At 33.1% G+C, this 19,936-nt stretch overlaps 4 protein-coding genes across 4 annotated transcripts; 3 read left to right on the forward strand and 1 right to left on the reverse strand.

The window, feature by feature from the left end:
- Positions 1-2,548: 2,548 nt before the first annotated feature.
- Positions 2,549-3,576, forward strand: LOC144572215 (senescence-specific cysteine protease SAG39-like). Its single transcript, XM_078321684.1, has 2 exons — positions 2,549-2,969; positions 3,071-3,576. The coding sequence occupies exons 1-2, from the start codon at positions 2,549-2,551 to the stop codon at positions 3,574-3,576; spliced, it is 927 nt and encodes a 308-aa protein (XP_078177810.1).
- Positions 3,577-6,360: 2,784 nt separating this feature from the next.
- Positions 6,361-8,094, forward strand: LOC144572670 (senescence-specific cysteine protease SAG39-like). The gene is made up of 2 exons (XM_078322333.1): positions 6,361-6,765; positions 7,460-8,094. The coding sequence occupies exons 1-2, from the start codon at positions 6,366-6,368 to the stop codon at positions 8,041-8,043; spliced, it is 984 nt and encodes a 327-aa protein (XP_078178459.1). The 5' UTR covers positions 6,361-6,365; the 3' UTR covers positions 8,044-8,094.
- Positions 8,095-9,745: 1,651 nt separating this feature from the next.
- LOC144572690 (light-harvesting complex-like protein 3 isotype 1, chloroplastic) lies at positions 9,746-11,349 on the reverse strand. Its single transcript, XM_078322353.1, has 3 exons — positions 10,916-11,349; positions 10,479-10,616; positions 9,746-10,174 (listed from the first exon to the last, which is right to left on the reverse strand). Exons 1-3 carry the CDS (start codon positions 11,292-11,294, stop codon positions 9,927-9,929), a joined length of 765 nt encoding a protein of 254 aa, XP_078178479.1. The 5' UTR covers positions 11,295-11,349; the 3' UTR covers positions 9,746-9,926.
- A 5,781-nt stretch (positions 11,350-17,130) lies between these two features.
- LOC144572216 (F-box protein At2g17036-like) lies at positions 17,131-18,270 on the forward strand. Its single transcript, XM_078321685.1, has one exon. It carries the CDS (start codon positions 17,131-17,133, stop codon positions 18,268-18,270), a length of 1,140 nt encoding a protein of 379 aa, XP_078177811.1.
- Positions 18,271-19,936: the final 1,666 nt, after the last annotated feature.

A 19,936-nucleotide genomic window follows, 5' to 3' on the forward strand; every position in this document is an offset into this window, starting at 1 on the left:
TCAATTAAAATAAATAAAAAACAAAAAATACCTGAATCGAAGAGCCGGTTGATCAGACAGTCAGAGCTCCGTAAGGATTCCTAAAACAATTCTAAATCATTTTAGAATTTTTTTGTCATATTCTAAACTATTTTGGAACCTTGGTAGCTACTACCAAGTTTTCAAAAAAAAAGAATCCGTAATTTGTTACTAAATTAAATAATGAATTAAATAATAAGTAACATTCTTTCTCCATTACTTTTGATTTATATTTTTTATAACAATAATGAACAATTTGCCAATTTATTTTATTTATCACAAGTTGGTCAAAAAAAAAATTGTGGTACATATTGAATAACAATAATATATGCAAATATTACGGTTATAATATGTTGTATTTTGGTTGGATATTTTAATTTCTTCTTCTCCAGCAGACTCAATTTCAAAAATCGATAGTTAAAAAATTAACTTATATAATTTACAAATTAATTATAAAAATAAATTACCTTCTTTTTTCTTCTTTTCTTCGGTTCGTATCTCAAACAGCGGTTTTTTTTTTTTTCCTTTTCTTCTGTTCGTCTCTCAAACAACAATTTTTTTTTTTTGGTTTCATCTCTCCGTCGGACTGATATTTATAGAGCCGAACTCATACTGTTGGTCCGCTAAACGGTTAACCGAACCAAGGGTTCGCTAAACGGTTAACCGAACCCAAAGCCTTGGTCCGCTAAACGGTTAACCGAACCAAGGGTTCGCTAAACGGTTAACCGAACCCAAAGCCTTGGTCCGCTAAACGGTTAACCGAACCAAGGGTTCGCTAAACGGTTAACCGAACCCAAAGCCTTGGTCCGCTAAACGGTTAACCGAACCAAGGGTTCGCTAAACGGTTAACCGAACCCTTGGTCCGCTAAACCGTTAACCGAACCTAGGGTCCGGTTAACCGTTTAGCGGTTTGGGTAGTTTTAAAATTTGAAATGCGGTTCGGTTCATTTTTGAAATTCAATTTAAATTTTGGATAAAAATAAAAAAATCGGTCAATACAGCATTGAAAATCCAGCGAAAATATACAGTAAAAAACTTAAAAGCACATTAACCTTCTCAATTATTTTTTTAAATAAGATTTACATTAATTTGATATCATGGCCAGTTCTTTTTAGATATCTTTTGGGAAAATTGAACATATATCTTTTCACAAAAAAGTTGGTCTATCACCATTTGTACTAACGCTAAAATAATTTTATAACTCATAATATGTTAGAATCATTGAATTAGTGAAATATAGCTAATTTTATATTATTTTCAACTTATGACTTAATGTTTAAATTAGCGAAATAACTCTGATTTATATTACTTTTTAACCTTTCATTGAATGTACAAATTAGTGGAATAACGCTAATTAAAAGTAATGATGATGTTATTTGAAAAATATAAAGTTATTTTTTACCATCCAAAATTATATTAAAGTATATCAGATAATGATAAAGTAATGTTTAAAGAGCGCTCTTAATTCTTATACAAAATATTAGATGCTGGCGTGCCTGAAAGCATGTTAATTTTTGTTTTTCTCTGATAAAAAAAATTGTGTAGAATTTGGTATACCAATTTCTATCCCAACATGCAAAACTTATGCATACAAGGACACCAAAATTAACGCTACACCAAATTCAATCTAATGTTTCTGATTAGAGTTGTCTGATTCACATCAAAATTCGTGTTCTTTTGATTTGCTCGAATTGAAAGTTATCAGTGCAGAACTTGATGTAAATTAAATGGCTGATTCAATCTAATGTTTATGGCTCCGATCAGACATCAGAGTAAATTTGATCAGATACCCATCGTACAAAATCCGATTTGATCTTATCAACATGCTTGTTTAACTAAACCATGATGTCTCTATTCAGAGTCGTCTGATTCACATCAAAATCAAAATTTGTGTACTTTTGATTTGCTCGAATTTGAAGTCATCAGTGAAGAACTTGATGTAAAATTGAATGACTCCGACTAGACATCAGACTAAATTTGATCACATATCCATTATACAAAATCTGATTTGATCTGATCAACATATATGCTTGTTTAACTAAACCAATGAAAGAACCTCTGACCGGCTTGTAATTGGAGACCAACACTGTATCTATCACTGTTGTAAATAACGATATGGTATGCGGTCGTCGGACGGATAAGGTACTACCAAGTGATTAATCGAGAATAATTGAGAATAATCGGCTATATTCAAAAATAATTGTCCGATTAGTACGAAAAATTTGTAAACGGAGACCAACACTGTATATATCACTCTTGTAAATAACAATATGGTATGCGGTCGTCGGACAGATAAGGTACCATCAAGTGATTAATCGGGAATAATTGAGAATAATCGGTTATATTTAGAAATAATTGTCCGATTAGTACGAAAAATCCATAACGGTCACCATCACTAGCTAATCGGCCGATTAATCCGCCTAAACGGACATTTTTTACAACAATAGTATATATAGCCATGACTTCACACAAGGTCCTTCATTTATCCCTACAAATATTTCACAAAACAAAAAATTACATGCAAATTACAATGTCTACCAGCTCCCTGCGTAGTTTGGTCGTCTCTCTTGTAACTTATAGGCTAATTTTTTTTAGTGCCATTGTTTGTTCGAATGCCGATCAATTGAACGACGAGTTTGATAAATGGATCAAGGAGAGCCAGAAAAGATACAAGAACGAAGCCGAAAAGTTGAAGCGATTCGAGATTTTCAAGACCAACTATCAATTTATCAATTCTTCGAACAACAATCCCGACTTAACCTTCACGCTAGGTTTGAACAAGTATGCGGACTTGACGAACCGAGAGTTCCTGGCCATGCTAGCCGGATACATCCCGGTAACTGACAAGCGACCCTCTCCGGCTTTCAGGTACGATAATGTGACGCCTCTTTCGTTTGTCGATTGGCGGACACGTGGTGCAGTGAATCCAGTGAAAGACCAAGGCAAATGTGGTGAGCAATCAACAAATGCTATTCATTAGTACAAAATTGCATGTATTTTGAAATTTACTTTAACTGTTACATGACTTTCGTTTGCATCTATGTTTATATAGGCAGTTGCTGGGCATTCGGTACAGTTTCCACAATTGAGGGGATAACAAAAATCAAGAAAGGTACACTACCAAGCCTTTCAGAGCAAGAATTAGTCGATTGCGTTACCGAGTGCAAAGGGTGCAACGGGGGCCGGCCAGACACCGCGTTCAAATGGGCGACAAAAAACGGGGGCATCACCACCGAGTTAGATTATTCTTACAAAGCGCAAAGCAGCACTTGTAACACCACAAAGGCCAAAAATTGCACGGCGGTAATCACTGGTTACGAGGATGTCCCCAGGGGCAACGAAACGGCTCTGATGAATGCCGTGTTCAACCAACCCGTCACAGTAGCCATCGATTCTTCCGGGCTTTTCTTCCAGTTTTACAAAAGTGGAATCTTCAGAGGCCCCTGTGGGGTAAATCTTGACCATGTCATGACAGTAGTCGGGTACGGTGGAGAAGGAATCAATAAGTACTGGATAGTGAAGAACTCGTGGGGAACGTCATGGGGGGAAGACGGTTAAGTGCACATGTGGAAGGATAGCGGCATTGTATCGGGACTATGCGGTCTAGCGCTCGTCGGCTCTTATCCCGTAGCTTGATCGACGGTCGATTAAGCTCGATTAAACAATCTGTTTACTGTCATATTTAGTATGGAAATGAAACAAGGTGCTTTGCTTTGGAGGTTGATCATATTTTGAATCAGTGTTGAAATAATCAAAAGGAAGAATGTTTGTTTCGGTAAGAGGTGAATGGTAAAACAAAATCATTTTCTATGATAGCCTATTCTTGCTTTCTTTTTATTGTCATTGAAGTATACTTGGTTCAGTAATACTCATGATGAAAAAATTTGAAATTATGGAACAACTAAGCATTCCTAATTTGACTATAAATTATCCCTCATTTTTCTTCGCAGATAATGACAAAACTTATGACAATTTTTTTTGATAAAAATTAAAAAAAAAATCAGAAAGATAACCTGAAAATTTACATTTTTTTTTAATTTGTTTGGTAATGATTAGCAGCTGGCATTAGGGATGTTAATTATTAACAACTATTGACAACGATCGGAAATTCAATATTTTATATTTAATTCATTATATAATGATAAAATCTAATAAAATTTTAAATAGATGTCCGTGGGTTTAAGTCGAACTTGTGATATATAATTTCCTTACATTTTACAAGAATTCACATCCTTACATAACTGGAAATATTAATTAACTATTATAATATTATCTCAAAATAAACTTTAATGTATTTATGTTTCTCTTTACATGTAAAGAACCGAAATTTTTAAATATACCATATTCCTAAAAATAATAAACCAAAACACCATTTTTTCTGAAAATTTTAAAAATGTCATGGCCGCATTTCTGTAGAAGCGGCCACCTTTTCGGTAGCCGCATCTAGGCAAAGCGGGCAGAAAAACGGGTCGCTTCTACAGGATGCAGCCATGGTCGCTTCTAGGAGATGTGACCACCCTAGCCGCTTCTAGGGGCTGCGGCCACAATCCGATTTCCATATAACCCATTTTTCTGCAAAGAGAGATTCATTTCACGTCATTTTCACCGAGCCTTCTTCTCAGCTGAACTATAAGTTTTTTTCTTTTCTCTTTCTTTCAATTTTTTTTTCAGTATTTGTAATATATATAAAATTAATCTTTCTTTCTTGTAATCTTAAAAAATATTGTGAGAGAATAATTCTTTTTTTTCTAATATAAACGTAAAAATAATCTTTCCTTTCTTTAGTAATTTTCTAACTTGTATCATGAATATGCCCTCCATAGACCATATATGCGTTATTTTATTTCTCCTTCTAAATTCTAATTTGTTAATATATATTGAAGGATAATTAAGATTTTGATCTCTTATTGTTTGTAACCAAAATTCTTTCACCGTTATCTCTTAAATTTGAACTATGTACAAAATTAAATAATTGAAATTTTGAGTATACAAATTATGAGAAATGACTTCTATAATCTGCATATATAAATTTGATAATTCAAATTTTGAGTTATTCCGTGAAGAATCTGGATATTTCGTTTCAAATTGGCATAAATCTTAAAACTGTCCCGTGAATTTTTTAATTGGTCTTAGATTGGTTCGAATTTTAATTGGACGGTCCGATTTGAAACTCAAATTTTACAAAGTCGTCTTATATGAAATAGAAAATATTTTATTGGAAAAAGGAGAATTCGTTACCATTTTAGACATCTTTAATTAATCTATTAGATAAAAATATCTGTTTACACAGTCCTCGTCTAATTAAATTTAATTTACAATGTTATTATGCTGGTTTTGACCTAGTAAACAATGTATTTATAGTACGTCTATGCCAGTTGCGATTTTATGCATATATAGCATCATCTGAGCATATTATAAGCACTGAAAAAAATAAAAATAAAAAATATTTTTTTCTTTAAATTAAGTCTAGAAACCGTGTACTACTCATTCATATTACGCAATGTAATTAAATAAGGATTAATATTTCACATAATGTATACTAGTTGAATTCTTGTTGAGATCATATTTTGCATGCATCATCATTCTCGACCTTACCGCGTTTGATGAAATTATCTTTTAGAAAATTCCGATCTAGAAATAAAATATATACCACATAACCGTCAATTGTTGCTTCCAGTATTGGTTGATTCTGGTGGAATCTTCAAAGCACTTGTATAATTTTCTAGCGGCTTAAAAAAATAAATTTTGTTCATAGGTAATCAAAAGCTGTAGCATCAAGATTGTTGTTCAGTTATTAACAAAGGTTTAAATAGTATTTATCGCGTCATAGCGGAACGATAAAAAAAACAACGCTATGTCCATATTGCACCGCTATAGTGATGATAGTGTCATAACTTTTATGGTCCGAAAACGCGTGATCGATGATGTATTGCACAGTGAAAATTTAAATCTGAATTATAAATATATATTTATATATATATATTGACGTTGTCTTGCACAGGAACAAACTAATCCGAATTATAATTATGTTTAATTAGTTTTAGAGTTCAGGAAAAAGTCAACCGTGCTTGTCAAATTATACCCACAATAAATTAAGCAGCAGGACCCAAATTCGAAGAATTATCCAAAAAAAATTATTTATTGTAACTTGCTTTAATTTACAAAAGTTTGATCTTGTCAACATACAGCACTCGTTCAAGCCAGCAGATGCATAATAATTTACCTATATACATGTTAATTAATTAATTAATTTGAGCACCCATGGTATAAATTCGTAGAGGCCCTGGTCTTTCAAATCATTCCAATTAATACATCTCTCCTCTCTAATTATAGCAATGGCAAGTTTCATGCACTCTCTAGTTTTCTTCCTAATTTGTGTGCTTATATGCAGCACGGTTGTACCTTCGACTGCCGATTTTCTGACCGACGAGTTTCAGAAGTGGATGAAGGAGCACGGTGTGAAATATAATAGCAAAGCCGAAGAGCTGAAACGCTTTGCTGTATTCAAGGCAAATTACTTATTTGTCGAAGCATCCAACCACAATCCGCAAGTCGGCTTCACGCTTGGCCTTAACAAGTATGCTGACCTGACGAACGATGAGTTTCTGGCTAAGCTTACGGGATACACCCCTCTGAGCACCAGACAAACTTCGACATCATTTAGGTATGGAGATGCAACGGTACCATCATCGATCGATTGGCGCTCGCTTGGTGCTGTGACCAATGTCAAGGATCAAGGGCAATGTGGTGAGTATAGTACTATATAGTGTCTTACAGTTGGTGCAAATATATATAGATATATATATGAGAAGGGATCCAATTACACTCTTTTTTTGTGACACCATATTACACCTTATGTTTTTAAAGTCCAAATAGTCGATTTAAACTGTTCAACATGATATATATGCTAAAATGTGCTTGCATATCAAATTTTACATTTTTCTGAATTTTTTTTACTATTTATTAAAATAGGTACAAAAATTTAATGGTTTGAATATAGCGATTTTGTTAAATACTTAATAAATAGTAAAAAAATTCCAAAAAATGTAAAATTTGATCTGCAAGCACATTTTAGTATATCCATTATGTTGAACGGTTTGGATCGACTGTTTAGAATTTTAAAACTTTAAGACACTACTAAAAAGGATGTAATTTGATCCCTCCTTTATATATATATATGCGCGCTCGTGCGCGCGCATTATAATTCAATATATATATTGCTTCAAGACGTTATACATGCATTTTCAGGTTATGTGGTCTTTTAGTTTTAGTTAATTACACCAAAATACCTATTGGACAAATAAAAAGTGAAAATATTAAAACATGATCAATACAATATTACAATCAAATTAAAAAATAAGCAACCAAAAAGGGTTTAATTTATATTGGTCAATTTATGTGTATTATTTTTTTTGAAAAAAATTTTATGTGTATTATACAGGAAGTTGCTGGGCATTTGGCGCAGTTGCAACAATCGAAGGCATAACTAAGATAAAAAAGGGCTATCTACCAAATCTGTCAGAGCAAGAGTTAGTCGATTGCGTAACCGATAGCTACGGGTGTGCGGGGGGCTTCCAAGACTCTGCTTTTAAATGGGTGATTAAAAATGGAGGCATCACTAGTGAAGAAGACTACGTATACACCGCCCAAAACGGCACTTGTGACGCAACAAAGACAAAAAATCATGCTGCTACAATAACTGGCTATGAGCAAGTCCCTAGTGGCAATGAAAAGGCGCTGATGAATGCGGTCGCTAACCAACCAGTTACGGTAGCCATTGAGGCAAGCGGGCCCTTCTTTCAGTTCTACAAAAGCGGCATTTTTCGGGGCCCTTGTGGACTAAACCTAGACCACGCTGTGACCGTGGTTGGTTATGGTGGAGAAGGATTCAGCAAGTATTGGATAGTGAAGAACTCGTGGGGATCGACATGGGGCGAGGATGGTTACATACGCATGTGGAAAGATAGTGGCCTTCCATTAGGCGTATGCGGTATAGCGTTCGAAGCTTCCTACCCGGTAGCTTGATTGAACACTTCATCGATCTACTGGTAAAATCAATGACAATGATGTGGAATGAGTTGCTGTCTTGTTATGATTATTGATTAATTTTTTTCATCATAGTTAGTTAATGTTGAATAAAATAATTGTTTGACTTTGGTGAAAGTATGCATTCTTTTATTGTTTGTATATATATAAGATTGTGCTTTTGGATGAATTCAAATTCTAACATTCTTTTAAATATTTGGGTATCCGTAATATAAACATCTATGTACACAAGAACATGAATTGTTATTATGATTTATAGCTATAGTCTTTTGAAAGAATTGGTAAACTTAGGAAAACAAAAAATTATGTAAGTCCTGTTTCTCATAGCTTCTGCGTATACGCCTCAGTTTCAGGTTTGGATGAAAGAATTGGTAAACTTAACTCTCCGATTATCCTCTTGCTCAAGAAATGGCAATTGAGTCCAGGTACACTTGGAAGTTGGAACAAACATGTATATATACTACCGAATGGGTTTGCTTTTGTGGAGGGCCAGATACCTGACGGGCCGTTAATGGGCCACAGGAGCATCAGTAAATTTCAGGTTCAATGAAATTGTACAAGCAGTGTACCGGGCTGCATTAGAGCATTTTTTTTCTCTAATAACGGAATGGTGATAAAGATATTAACAGCGATATTTTTTTAAATTCGTGCAGTGTACAAATCATTTTTTATTTATTTTGACTCTACAATCAGTGTACTGCATGAAGTCAAAACAACTCTCTCAATATCTTTACCAAATGAATGTTTCGAGATAACAAGATTGTCTTTTATTTTGTTTTGTTTTTTTAAGAAAGAGATTAAACTGGTAATAATAAAAAATTAGTAAAAACAGGGGTCAAGTTTCTCAACTCAAATATCCACTAGAAAGTTTGTAATATAATTTTCTTACTGACATTGTTGCCTTCAAAAATATATAGGCTTAACCCAAAAACCAAAGGGAGTCAGTGGTACCATTGGTACCACAACAAGATAGTCTTATGTAATTGAAAGGGAATGCAGAGTACTTTGTTGGCAGGATCAATCTTATCTTTGTTGGTTTTTAAGCATAAAGTCATCATAGTGGATGATTGTAAAAAAAATTGTTTTACTGTAGGTATAACTGAGAGATGTGATCCAAGGGTGTTTCTTGGAATTAGTTTTGGATGTGTTTTCTTTTATCAGATGGAGGCCACTGATACTGGTATTAGTTTAGATAATGGGTTTGTGTTTTAACAGGTAGAAAGGTCAATGATGTTCAAAGGATGGACTGAGACTTGAAGGCATCTCACACTCCTGTACCAGTCTTTGGTACGGTTGCAGTAGCTTTCTGACAGTTCTATCTGTGGTTTCTGTATGTGTTGTGCATTGAGACCAATTCTACCTGTGGTTTCTTTTTTTGATAGTTAAGGGGGTTGCTGGGACTTTGTAAGTTGCTGAATATTTGCAATACAATGGGCTTCTATGCATTTTCTTCAAAAAAATGAACTGCATGAACAGATACCAGGTTTGAACAAGAGATGAGTTATTTATTAAGCATAACCACTTCCTCCATGATTGCATGCTTTAAGCATCATCCCTGTCCATTAGAGACCCAATGATATTGGTTGTGAATTTAAAAAAAATAAAAATAATGAGTTACTAATCTATTAAGCATTACCATCTTTTCCATTTAAAACCAAAAGTTTGATTCAAAATTATGGCTCATGATACCATACTCAACAACCTCAAAATAGATATCCAGACATATATCATATAAGAAATCTCAAAGTAGGAAAACAAAGAAAGATTCACTTGAGTAGAATTATTATAAAACCAGAACAGATATAACTACATAACAAAAGCTAAACCTCCGACATGAGCGAAAAATGACAACGCACTCTTCTCTACTTCTTGGAATCCGGAGAGGAATCGTCTTGCCAAGTAGCTTGCCATTGCTTGTCATAGTAGGTTGTTTCTTGTATAATCTTCTTTATGTTCTCTATATCTTCATTGTTTCTAACAAACAATACACCGAGTACTGATATAAAGAGAAGGGTCTTGCAAAAGAAATTCGAGGTCTGGTCAACAATCCCAACCCCGGTCAAACTGTCGACAAAATATGCCATGAAGAAACCAATCATAGCCGCACGACCTATGTAAAGAACAATAATTTCACAACAGTAAACAAGCAATTAAATCACGTCATGCTTATACATGGTCGTACTACTAATAGTCAATTGACTATTTAAAAGATTATTGCGAAATATCTAGTGGTGAACAAAATTTGAGCTCCGGTATATAGGGTATTGGAATTGTCTCAAGTAATCAATTAAGCATCAATTAGCCCTCTTCTGATCATGCAATTAAGTCTCAATTTAACATAATTCAGTGTCAAATTTCATCTAAAGTCTTGCAAGGGAACACTAAACACCAAGAAAAATAAAAAAAATGTTAACCATTTAGTCTCTCGGCTTCGGGGAGGTGAAATCTCTTAATCCATGCCCACCAAGGTATAATCGAAGTGTCAAAAAACACCATCTGATCAGTATCTGTTGCTTCTGGATATTCCTCTAGCCATTTCCTCCTCCTTGCCTCTGATTAAAGGGATATAATATTATTTATTGCTTTAAATGTCATATTCCACAAATAACAAGTACATATAAACATGCATAATTTATATTTAAGGGGGTAGCACTTTATGTAACCAGGGATATTTTTTAGCTGCTCCTTCTCCAATTGATACAAACCTGTTTCCTCAATCTAAATTCACCAAGACAAGCACATTATTGAGATTTCAGATAGAACCTAATTAAGCGCAAATTACAAAAGAAAGGAAATTTGAAGGAACAAAATCTGGTAATATAATTGCAAGAACATGAAGTTGAGAACTTACCAGCATCTATGACAGCATCCCAATCAGTTCTCCCATTCTTCACAAATTGGTCCAAATCCCAAGTACCCTTCACCCATCTCGGGTCATTAAACCTTTTTGGTACCTCTAATTTCGCCTCATGGGTTGTAACAGTGTCAGGAGAGACCAAATCTTGCGGTGCCTTTTCTGCAGCTTTCTTCTCTGCTGCGTGTGCATTTACCTCTAATTTCTCATCCAATGAAGGTGAAACAGTGGAGGTGGAGGTGGGGGTGTTGATGCCTGATTTTATAGGGTGGAAGGAGAGAAGAATGGATCTTTTGGGGATGAGAAAGAGAGAGGATTTGGTTAAGGGTTTAGTGGAGAAGGAAAGAGAGGAGGGGATTTGAGCGAAAGTAGCCATGTGTGAGAGAGAGAGAGAGAGAGCGAGAGGTCAGATGCACTGCGAGTGTGCTCTTTTTCAGTGTTCAGTAGTCACAACTCACAACTCACAAAGTCACAAGTCGCATCAGTACAGTACAGCATTTAAAGTGGTATGGGACTATGGGAGTATGGGACAGACCAGAAAACGAAAGTACACGAGACATTGTTTTGTTAATAGTTTGAGATTGGCTGAGAGTATCTGCATTTTTTTAATTATTAGAGTCTGACGTGACAGTTTTTAATTTAATTTTAAGAATGTGAAAAAATTTCTTATTTAAAAACTATACATGAAAATTTCTTATTAAGAAACTGTTTATAAACTCTATGTTGATCAAATGATTGGCTCAAATTATTTTTTATTTTTAATTTATTGTTGATGTGGCTTAATAGAAACTCTAAAATGAGTTTCTGGAATGTGAGAGTTAGAAACTTTAAAGACCATAATTTCTAAAAAATAGTTAACAGTTATTTAGAAATCATTTTGAGTTTTAGAGCTGTAGATGCTCTAAGGTGTTAGGAAATAAATCTGCTACTTTACGATCCTAAGGGATTGTAGGGTCCTACTATTCTAAATCCAACCTTTCATTTTTTTTTTAAGTATTACGAATCTTCATAAAAGTTATTTTTATGCACGGATCTCAAAACAAATAAAAGGTTTGATTTAAAATCGTAGGACCCTACAATCCCTTTTAGGATCGTAGCAGATTTATTTTCAAGGTGCTATGCTATTATGTAGGCGTGGCAAGGAGTCGGCTCGTCACAAGTTGGGTTCAGTTTGAACTCATCACGAGTTAATTCGTCTGAGTCACGAGCGAGCTAAAATTTCAATTTGAAATTATCATAAGCTGAATCGAGCTAGTTCGCGAACTGACGAGCTGATTCGCAGGGTCTGACTGAATCTTGTTTTAAAAATAAAATAAATTTTATCAACTTTTTGGACCGAACTGAACCGAGCTGAACAATATAAAATACACACACATTCATACAAATTCACAAATTGATGCCTAACCGAGTTAACTTGCGAGCTAACGAGTAAGTTAGGTCCCAGTTTGAGCTCGTTAATTCTAAACTGAACTAGTAATGAATTGGCTTGTTAACAGCTCAGTCCAATAATGAGAGAGCTATGCGAGCCAGTCAAATATAAGTTACGATCGAGTTGCGAGCTACGAGTTTTTTTACCACCCTAATGCTATCATAATTCACAAGAGAGGTTTCGTATTATTGCTTTGAAAAAATTATTATTTGTTATATTTGATTTTATACTAAATAAATTTATAAATTTTATAAATAAGTTTATGAATGATAAAATAGATCGATTTAACAGATTAAATTTACTGTTTGAAGTCAATTTAATTGATTTTCAAGACAATAGCACATGACAGTCTTATAATATCCGCGGTACCTTAGTCAAACTTTTTTAGTTTATTTCTATCTTTCATTATATAGAAATTTAGATATATATTCATCTGTATTTATTTAGATAATTTTCATCTAAATTTAAAAATTAGTTATTTTTTTAACTTAGCTATTTATTAATGTGTTTATTTCTGAATTTTATCACTAAATAAATATAAATTAATAATTGTTCTAGATGTACAAAAATACTGTTTTTAGATGGTTCAGATTTACTGATTTTGTACCTATCTAAAAAAATAGTAAAAAAAATTCCTAAAAATATAAAATTTGGTCTCCAAATATATTTTAGTATGGAGGTTAGGTTGAGCAGTTCGGATCGACTGTTTGAACTTTAAAAATGATGGAGAGAGATGGAGGCATGATGGAGGCACAAAAACATGGAGGCATTTGAACCCTCCTCTAAATACATATAGCATAACCCAGTACTTTCTCCAAATAACATCTGCCGATTTTTTTATTTATATCCAAAATAAAATATAAATTTAAAAAACTAACCAACTAGCTAATGAAATTGCAAAACTACCCAAACCGGTTAACCATTAACCGGACTCAAATCAAATTTCCGGTTATTGGTTTCCCGGACCCATTGAAATAGTCCGGTTAACCATTAACCGAAAATTTGATTTGAGTCCGGTTAGTGGTTAACCGTATTTGTGCATTTTCCTTTCTTTTTTTTTTCTTTTTTTTGAAAACAGAAATTTTTTATTTTTTGTATTAAAATATTAGAAATGTTGAATATATTTCTTTGAAAATAAATGGAATACAATATAATTTGATTTATTAGAAAGACTGCAACTAATAACCCGGATCAATATTTTTCAGACCGGATTTTTCGCGGCTGTAAGAAAAATTAATATATTTCTTTATGTGCTATTGGAAAAAAATAAAAATGCTTAGATTCTGAGTTATTGATCCCAGTTCAAAAGTCACTTCTATGCATCTAGAAAATATTGTGATCCTTCTAGGACATTTAATTTATGAAAAGTTGTATCTATTTTTGAAAAAAAACAAAAACTTTAATTTATTTAATGATTGTTTTTAAAAAAGAATTATCAAAATAGAAACAACTTTTTATAAATTAAATGTCCTAGAAGGATCACAATATTTTCTAGATTGCATAGAAGTGACTTTTGAACCGGGATCAATAACTCAGAATCTAAGCATTTTTATTTTTTTCCAATAGCACATAAAGAAATATATTAATTTTTCTTACAGCCGCGAAAAATCCGGTCTGAAAAATATTGATCCGGGTTATTAGTTGCAGTCTTTCTAATAAATCAAATTATATTGTATTCCATTTATTTTCAAAGAAATGTATTCAACATTTCTAATATTTTAATACAAAATTTTTTTTCTGTTTTCAAAAAAAGAAAAAAAAAGAAAAGGAAAATGCACAAATCCGGTTAACCATTAACTGGACTCAAATCAAATTTCCGGTTAATGGTTAACCGGACTATTTCAATGGGTCCAGGAAACCAATAACCGGAAATTTGATTTGAGTCCGGTTAATGGTTAACCGGTTTGGGTAGTTTTGCAATTTCATTAGCTAATTGGTTAGTTTTTTAAATTTATATTTTATTTTGGATATAAATAAAAAAAATCGGTAACATCTGACTACTCTCCGCCTTGTATCTTTTTTTTTTCTTTGCTGCTTCCAATATATTTCTGTTTGCTTTTCTTCATGAGCAGAATAGCAATTGGTCTGATATAAATTTTATTTTAATTTTTGAGTAAATGTTGTAGTTAAGTCAGCCAATTGTTTAATATCTAAAAAGAGAAAAAATTGAGAATTTCAAATCTGAGATCTTTCATACATATAACATTGTATTTGCCACTAAAAATCTCTATATTGTTTTTTTTTTATGGAACTAATTAAGAATCTCTATATAACCTGATTCCAATTACATCATTTTCGGGCTACAGTTAATGTGAAAATGACCTTAGCTTTTAATATATTTCCTGTTCACGTAGGCGTTTAGAATTTGCTTTGTGCTACATATTGCATAATATTTCTTTACGGTTTCTGATACAGCTGTATCATTTTTTTTTTTCTAAAAATCTTTGCAGAAGCGATGAAATTGTGAGAAAAAAATCGAAGATTGAGTTAACAACAATCCTAAGACTTCTCTCCTAGTCAACACCTCCCTTTCTCACAGCTGTATCATTGTCAAAGAAAGGTTAATACTTACAATACCGCTCATATAAATATATCATAGGAATGAAAGATGAGTGCAATTAATCTAATATCTTAAATTATTTTTATATGATTTCTACAAATAAAAATTGTGGAAAAAGACGCTACATATTTTTTGGGAAACTATAGACAGGTAAACATTTTTTTTTCTTAAAGGAATCTGTTAATCTCGACATTAAAACAAGTAAACAGTTAACAAACATAATGTTTTCTTATTTGAGTGTGCCAATTTCCTAATTAATATTTTTTTATTAAACAAAAGACTGAAAGAGGATAAAAAAAGGGAAATTATATCAGCTTGTGATATATTGATCCGTTAAAAGAGAGAGCCCAATATCTGTTTAATTTCTCATGAACCTCGGTTCAGGTAAATGTTTTTCGGAAAACCTTCACAGAAGTTGTGAAGTCATGAAGAGGAATCGATGGTTTTAGATTTGCAAGATGTTTTTCAGGTAAATGTTTTTCCTCGGTTCAGGTAAATGTTTTAGATTGTGAAGTCATGAACCTCGGTTCAGGTAAATGTTTTTCAGGTAAATGTTCATTTGAAAGAAAAAATTATGTAGAAGATGTCGATGGTTTTAGATTTGCAAATTTTCTCACAGATTGTCAGAAATATTGATGAGATTGAACGGAGAAAAAAAAAACCAACTCTAAAAACGTGTAAAAGATGTGTGTGTGATGTCCAGTTTTTTTTTCGAACTACTTAGTATCGTAGGTATGAATACTTTATATATTATATATTAACACTTGCGCGCATATGTATCCATATTTGCACGCGTCAGTTATAAAATCTATCAAATATTAGATGGTCCCCAAGTAATTAATGAAGTGCAGTTAGTTAATGGTCCCCACAAGTAGTTATTGACTGGAGGATAAATGGGGGAAATTGACTAGGGGATAGTTAGTTGATCCCTTTTTTAAATGCACAAATCTCAAAATAAGTTGTTTTCAATGCACAAATCTCAAAACAAATGCATGGGTGGATTTGGAAAACCTGTGATTCTCAAAGAATCACAGCAGATTTGTTTCCAACAATATATGGAAGCAAAAGATTACAAGGAGAAACTACATCCACTATATGTCAAAAAAAGAGGATGAAAAATGAGTAAAGATTTCAAGATAACTGTTTTTGTTTTAGCTTCATGCAGCGCACGAACTATATGTGTTGCTTTAATTCTATAGTTTGTGCACTGCATGAAGACAAAACTGCTTTGTTAAATTCTTTACCTGTGAGAAATGGCTTAAGAAAAAAAAATTACAAGTTATCCATAAAATTGTGTTGTGTTGATAACAATAATATTTGTGTCAATATCAGCACCCTATTAATACACATGTAATATTTTCACTAAACAATCATAATTTAAGGCGGAAGCACAAGGAACGAAGGAAAAAATTAGGAAAAAAATGTTCTACAAATAGTGAACAAATATGAAAAGAAAAGTTATAAATAGGAAAAGAAAGGAGAAAGCTAAAATAAAAGCTATAGACGCCGCTATTCTTTTCCCACAACAGGAATCAGGATCCAGCCAAGTAAAAAAAGTCCTTGTAAGTATTATATATATTTTTTTTTTTGTTAAATTCAATTAGATGCTCATATTTCTACTACTTTTTTTTTTCTAAAGGCTCAAATAATACTACACCACCACCCCGGTACCAGTAAGGTAACAATAACCGTAAACTACTTAGTTTGATTAAACTATCCTCTTAGCATACAAAATAATCAATTCTAACAACACAAGTATTAATGAAATTACATAAAAATAGTACCCATAAACAGTAGATTTCCAATGCTTATTTTATTTTAATTATGAGGAATGAACCTCTGTTTTTCAGCATCATGATCGTGATTATGAAAATGATCAGAAGTGGAACTGATTAGTAATTGACCATAGAATTGGGTGAATCGGTAGGAATCAGCCGAGTCAAGTCGGAAACTCGAATTTCAATAATCCACTAATAGTTCTTCAATAATAATCTTTAATGACAAAATAAAAAAAAATAAAAAAAACTTTGTCAATTTCAATGTTCTTGTTGTGCGCAATAAAATTATGGCCTTATAAGTACGTGCCTGTATCTTTCAGCAATTTTTGGTGAAAAAAAATCATGAAATAATAGAGGTATGTGTTACAGTAATTAACTATTTTTGATCAAAAATTCATTAATTGAACCCTATTTTCTTGAAATTTCTTTTTCAGGTCATATCTCCATGAATATTTATTGGTCCATACTTCCAGAGGATTGTATAGAACAATTTTCTGAAAAACTAGATAGCCATAAGGATTTTCTAAGCTCCGGTGCTGTCTGCACCTCATGGCGCTCCGTGTTCAAGAATAACATTCATCGCCTTCCTTTCAAAATTGCCATATCGCATTGTTTACCAAAAGGAAAACCTTTGCCAGTACTACTACTATACAATAGTGTAATGGATGGCAAGCGTTACAGACTGTTCAATCTCTCCAATGAGAAGATGGCGGAGGTTTCGCATGAATTCGAATTGTCAAAAACAGTAAACAAATGGATTATGGGTTCATGGAGAGGTTGGTTGCTTGTGGCTAACTATTTTTCTGGTAAAAGAATGGCCTTGATAAATCCACTTACAGGAGAAGAAGTACGTTTACCATCGTTTTCTTCATTAGCAATGCATCTTGTTAATATGAATAATGTAGCTTGCTCCTCATCATGTCCTCCAGCTCCAAATAATAAAGACAATAATTGTATGGTGATGTTTGCTTGCAATTATAGCAGTATATGCTGTTGCAAGATCGGAGATGACAAATGGAACACCTATGAACATCCTCATGGAATTGTGAATCTGGTAAACCATAATGGAATTTTTTATGCTATTGATACAAAATCCGATCTTTATAAAATTACCATGATGGAGCATACAATTGATGTGCAACTTGTATTAGCGTGGGGGACCTTATTTGATCATAATCAAGGACACCTATCTAAAAATTGCGTTGTGGAATCATCGGGCGAGTTGTTGCTGGTAACACGTGCAATGGTGAATGAGCTCTTGGATGGCATTCCTCACACTCAGATTTTCAAGTTAACAAGCAAGTATGTTAACCTTTTTGGGGTTAAATATCTCACAAACTATAAATGGCAAAAGATTGAAGATATTGGCAACCGAATCATATTTGTTGGACATAAGGATTCTATATCTGTTGAATCATCTTTGTATCCTGGTACCAAAGGAAACTGCATTTACTTCACTCATGTCATTGATCACAATCTCCATACAGTTGTTTTTAATTTAACAAATCAGTCTGTAGAATACATCTTGCTTGATCATGTTGATTCAAATCTGGAAGCACTTTGGTTTTCGCCTAATCCTTGGTAGAAATGCAAATTATGAACATTTTCTTATATCATACTTGTATTTGGGTTTATTTTTTACTTGCTCGTTGATGATTTTATATTTTGCAATTGCAAGGATTCCTTTGTTCGTTTCTGCACATTATAGATCTTATGGGACACCAGTATCCCAATAAAGACATTTCACAAGAGAAAAGGTAACGTTTTCCGGGCTACAGTCCCCTGAAAATCTCCATGTATAAAAGTATTTCCTTTTTAGCTTAGTTCTGACGCGCTTTTAACTCCCACAACTGTCATAATTTCAAGTACAATATGTATGTTTACAGGATAATATGTGTATGTCTATAGGATAATATGTGTATGTTTACATGATAATATGTTTATGTTCACAGGATACTATGTGTATGTTCACAGAAGGTGGTCCCCAACAGCTGTCACGCGTTTTTATGTTGACAGGATTTGTTGAATTAGTTTACAGGATTTAGTATTGATGTTTACATGATTTAGTATTGATGTTTACAGAATTAGTTAAAAATATCCGGAGATTTTTGAGGATTTGGAGTTGGAGGACTGTTAGCGGCTTCCATTTCACAATTCAAAGAAAATGCCCAAATCCAAAATTGGGCGAAAAAGAAACCTACGCACAAATTTCCCTAAAAAAAAATTGAGCGAAAAGCACATAATTCCTTACTCTTAGAAATTATATAAAAAATGTAAGATATTCGATGAATTGCATTCATATTTCGATCTCATGTAAGGAACTGAACTTAGAGTAGCCGAGAAGATACGGATTCTTTGATACAGATTATTTATGAAGATTTCAATTCAATTTAAAGTCCAACTAGTACCAGATGTCCATTTTTTATAAAGAGTTGATATGTTTAGTATTTATAAAAACTTTGTATGTTAGATATAAATACTTAATATGTTATGTTTAAACACTTGCACACATAGTATCAATGGTGGATGCAAGGTTGATTAGGGGTAGGCACTTGTCTACCCCTGGATTTGAACTTTTTTTTAGATTCAGTGATATTTTATATTTATGCCTCCCCCTGGACAAAAACAATGTCTACCCTTGAATTTAATTCACGGTCAAGTAGAAGAAAATTATGCGGAAAAGAAATTAAAAGAAAGTCAATCCAGACTGATTTACGTAAAAAAAATTTTAAAAAAAGGACGTGGTCCGATTCACTACTCTACTCAGAAGAATCACTTATTCGCTAAAATTAAAAAAAAAAAAAAAAAAAAAAGACATGCTACTAAGGATCTAAATATATAGAATGTCGTAACTAGTCATGCCATAACTTGAATTACATAACGTGTCGTAACTAAATTTGGAAGGATGGTCATGGCACATGAATGGTCACAACATGTTAGTCACGCCATGACCAAGGCATGCCCTGACCACATGTGACATATTCAAATGTGATGTTTAGTCATATTTAATTATTATTTTCATAATTTAGGTTAGTTTATTCAAAATTCACCATTCGATTAAAGATCTAACGGTTCTAATTACACGTGATCAAATATTTTGCGTGACGTGTCAAATTTTCGAAAGATGACCACATCCCGTGAATGGTCACTGCACGAAACACGCAAGTCATAACACGTGATCAACACACGTGCAATGTCATGCCGCAATGGAACTGTGTTGTGTTGTGTCATGACGTATCTTGTCATGTTGT

This window comes from Carex rostrata, chromosome 20 (genome assembly GCF_964058835.1).
Source record: "Carex rostrata chromosome 20, lpCarRost1.2, whole genome shotgun sequence".
Taxonomy (NCBI): Eukaryota; Viridiplantae; Streptophyta; class Magnoliopsida; order Poales; family Cyperaceae; genus Carex; species Carex rostrata.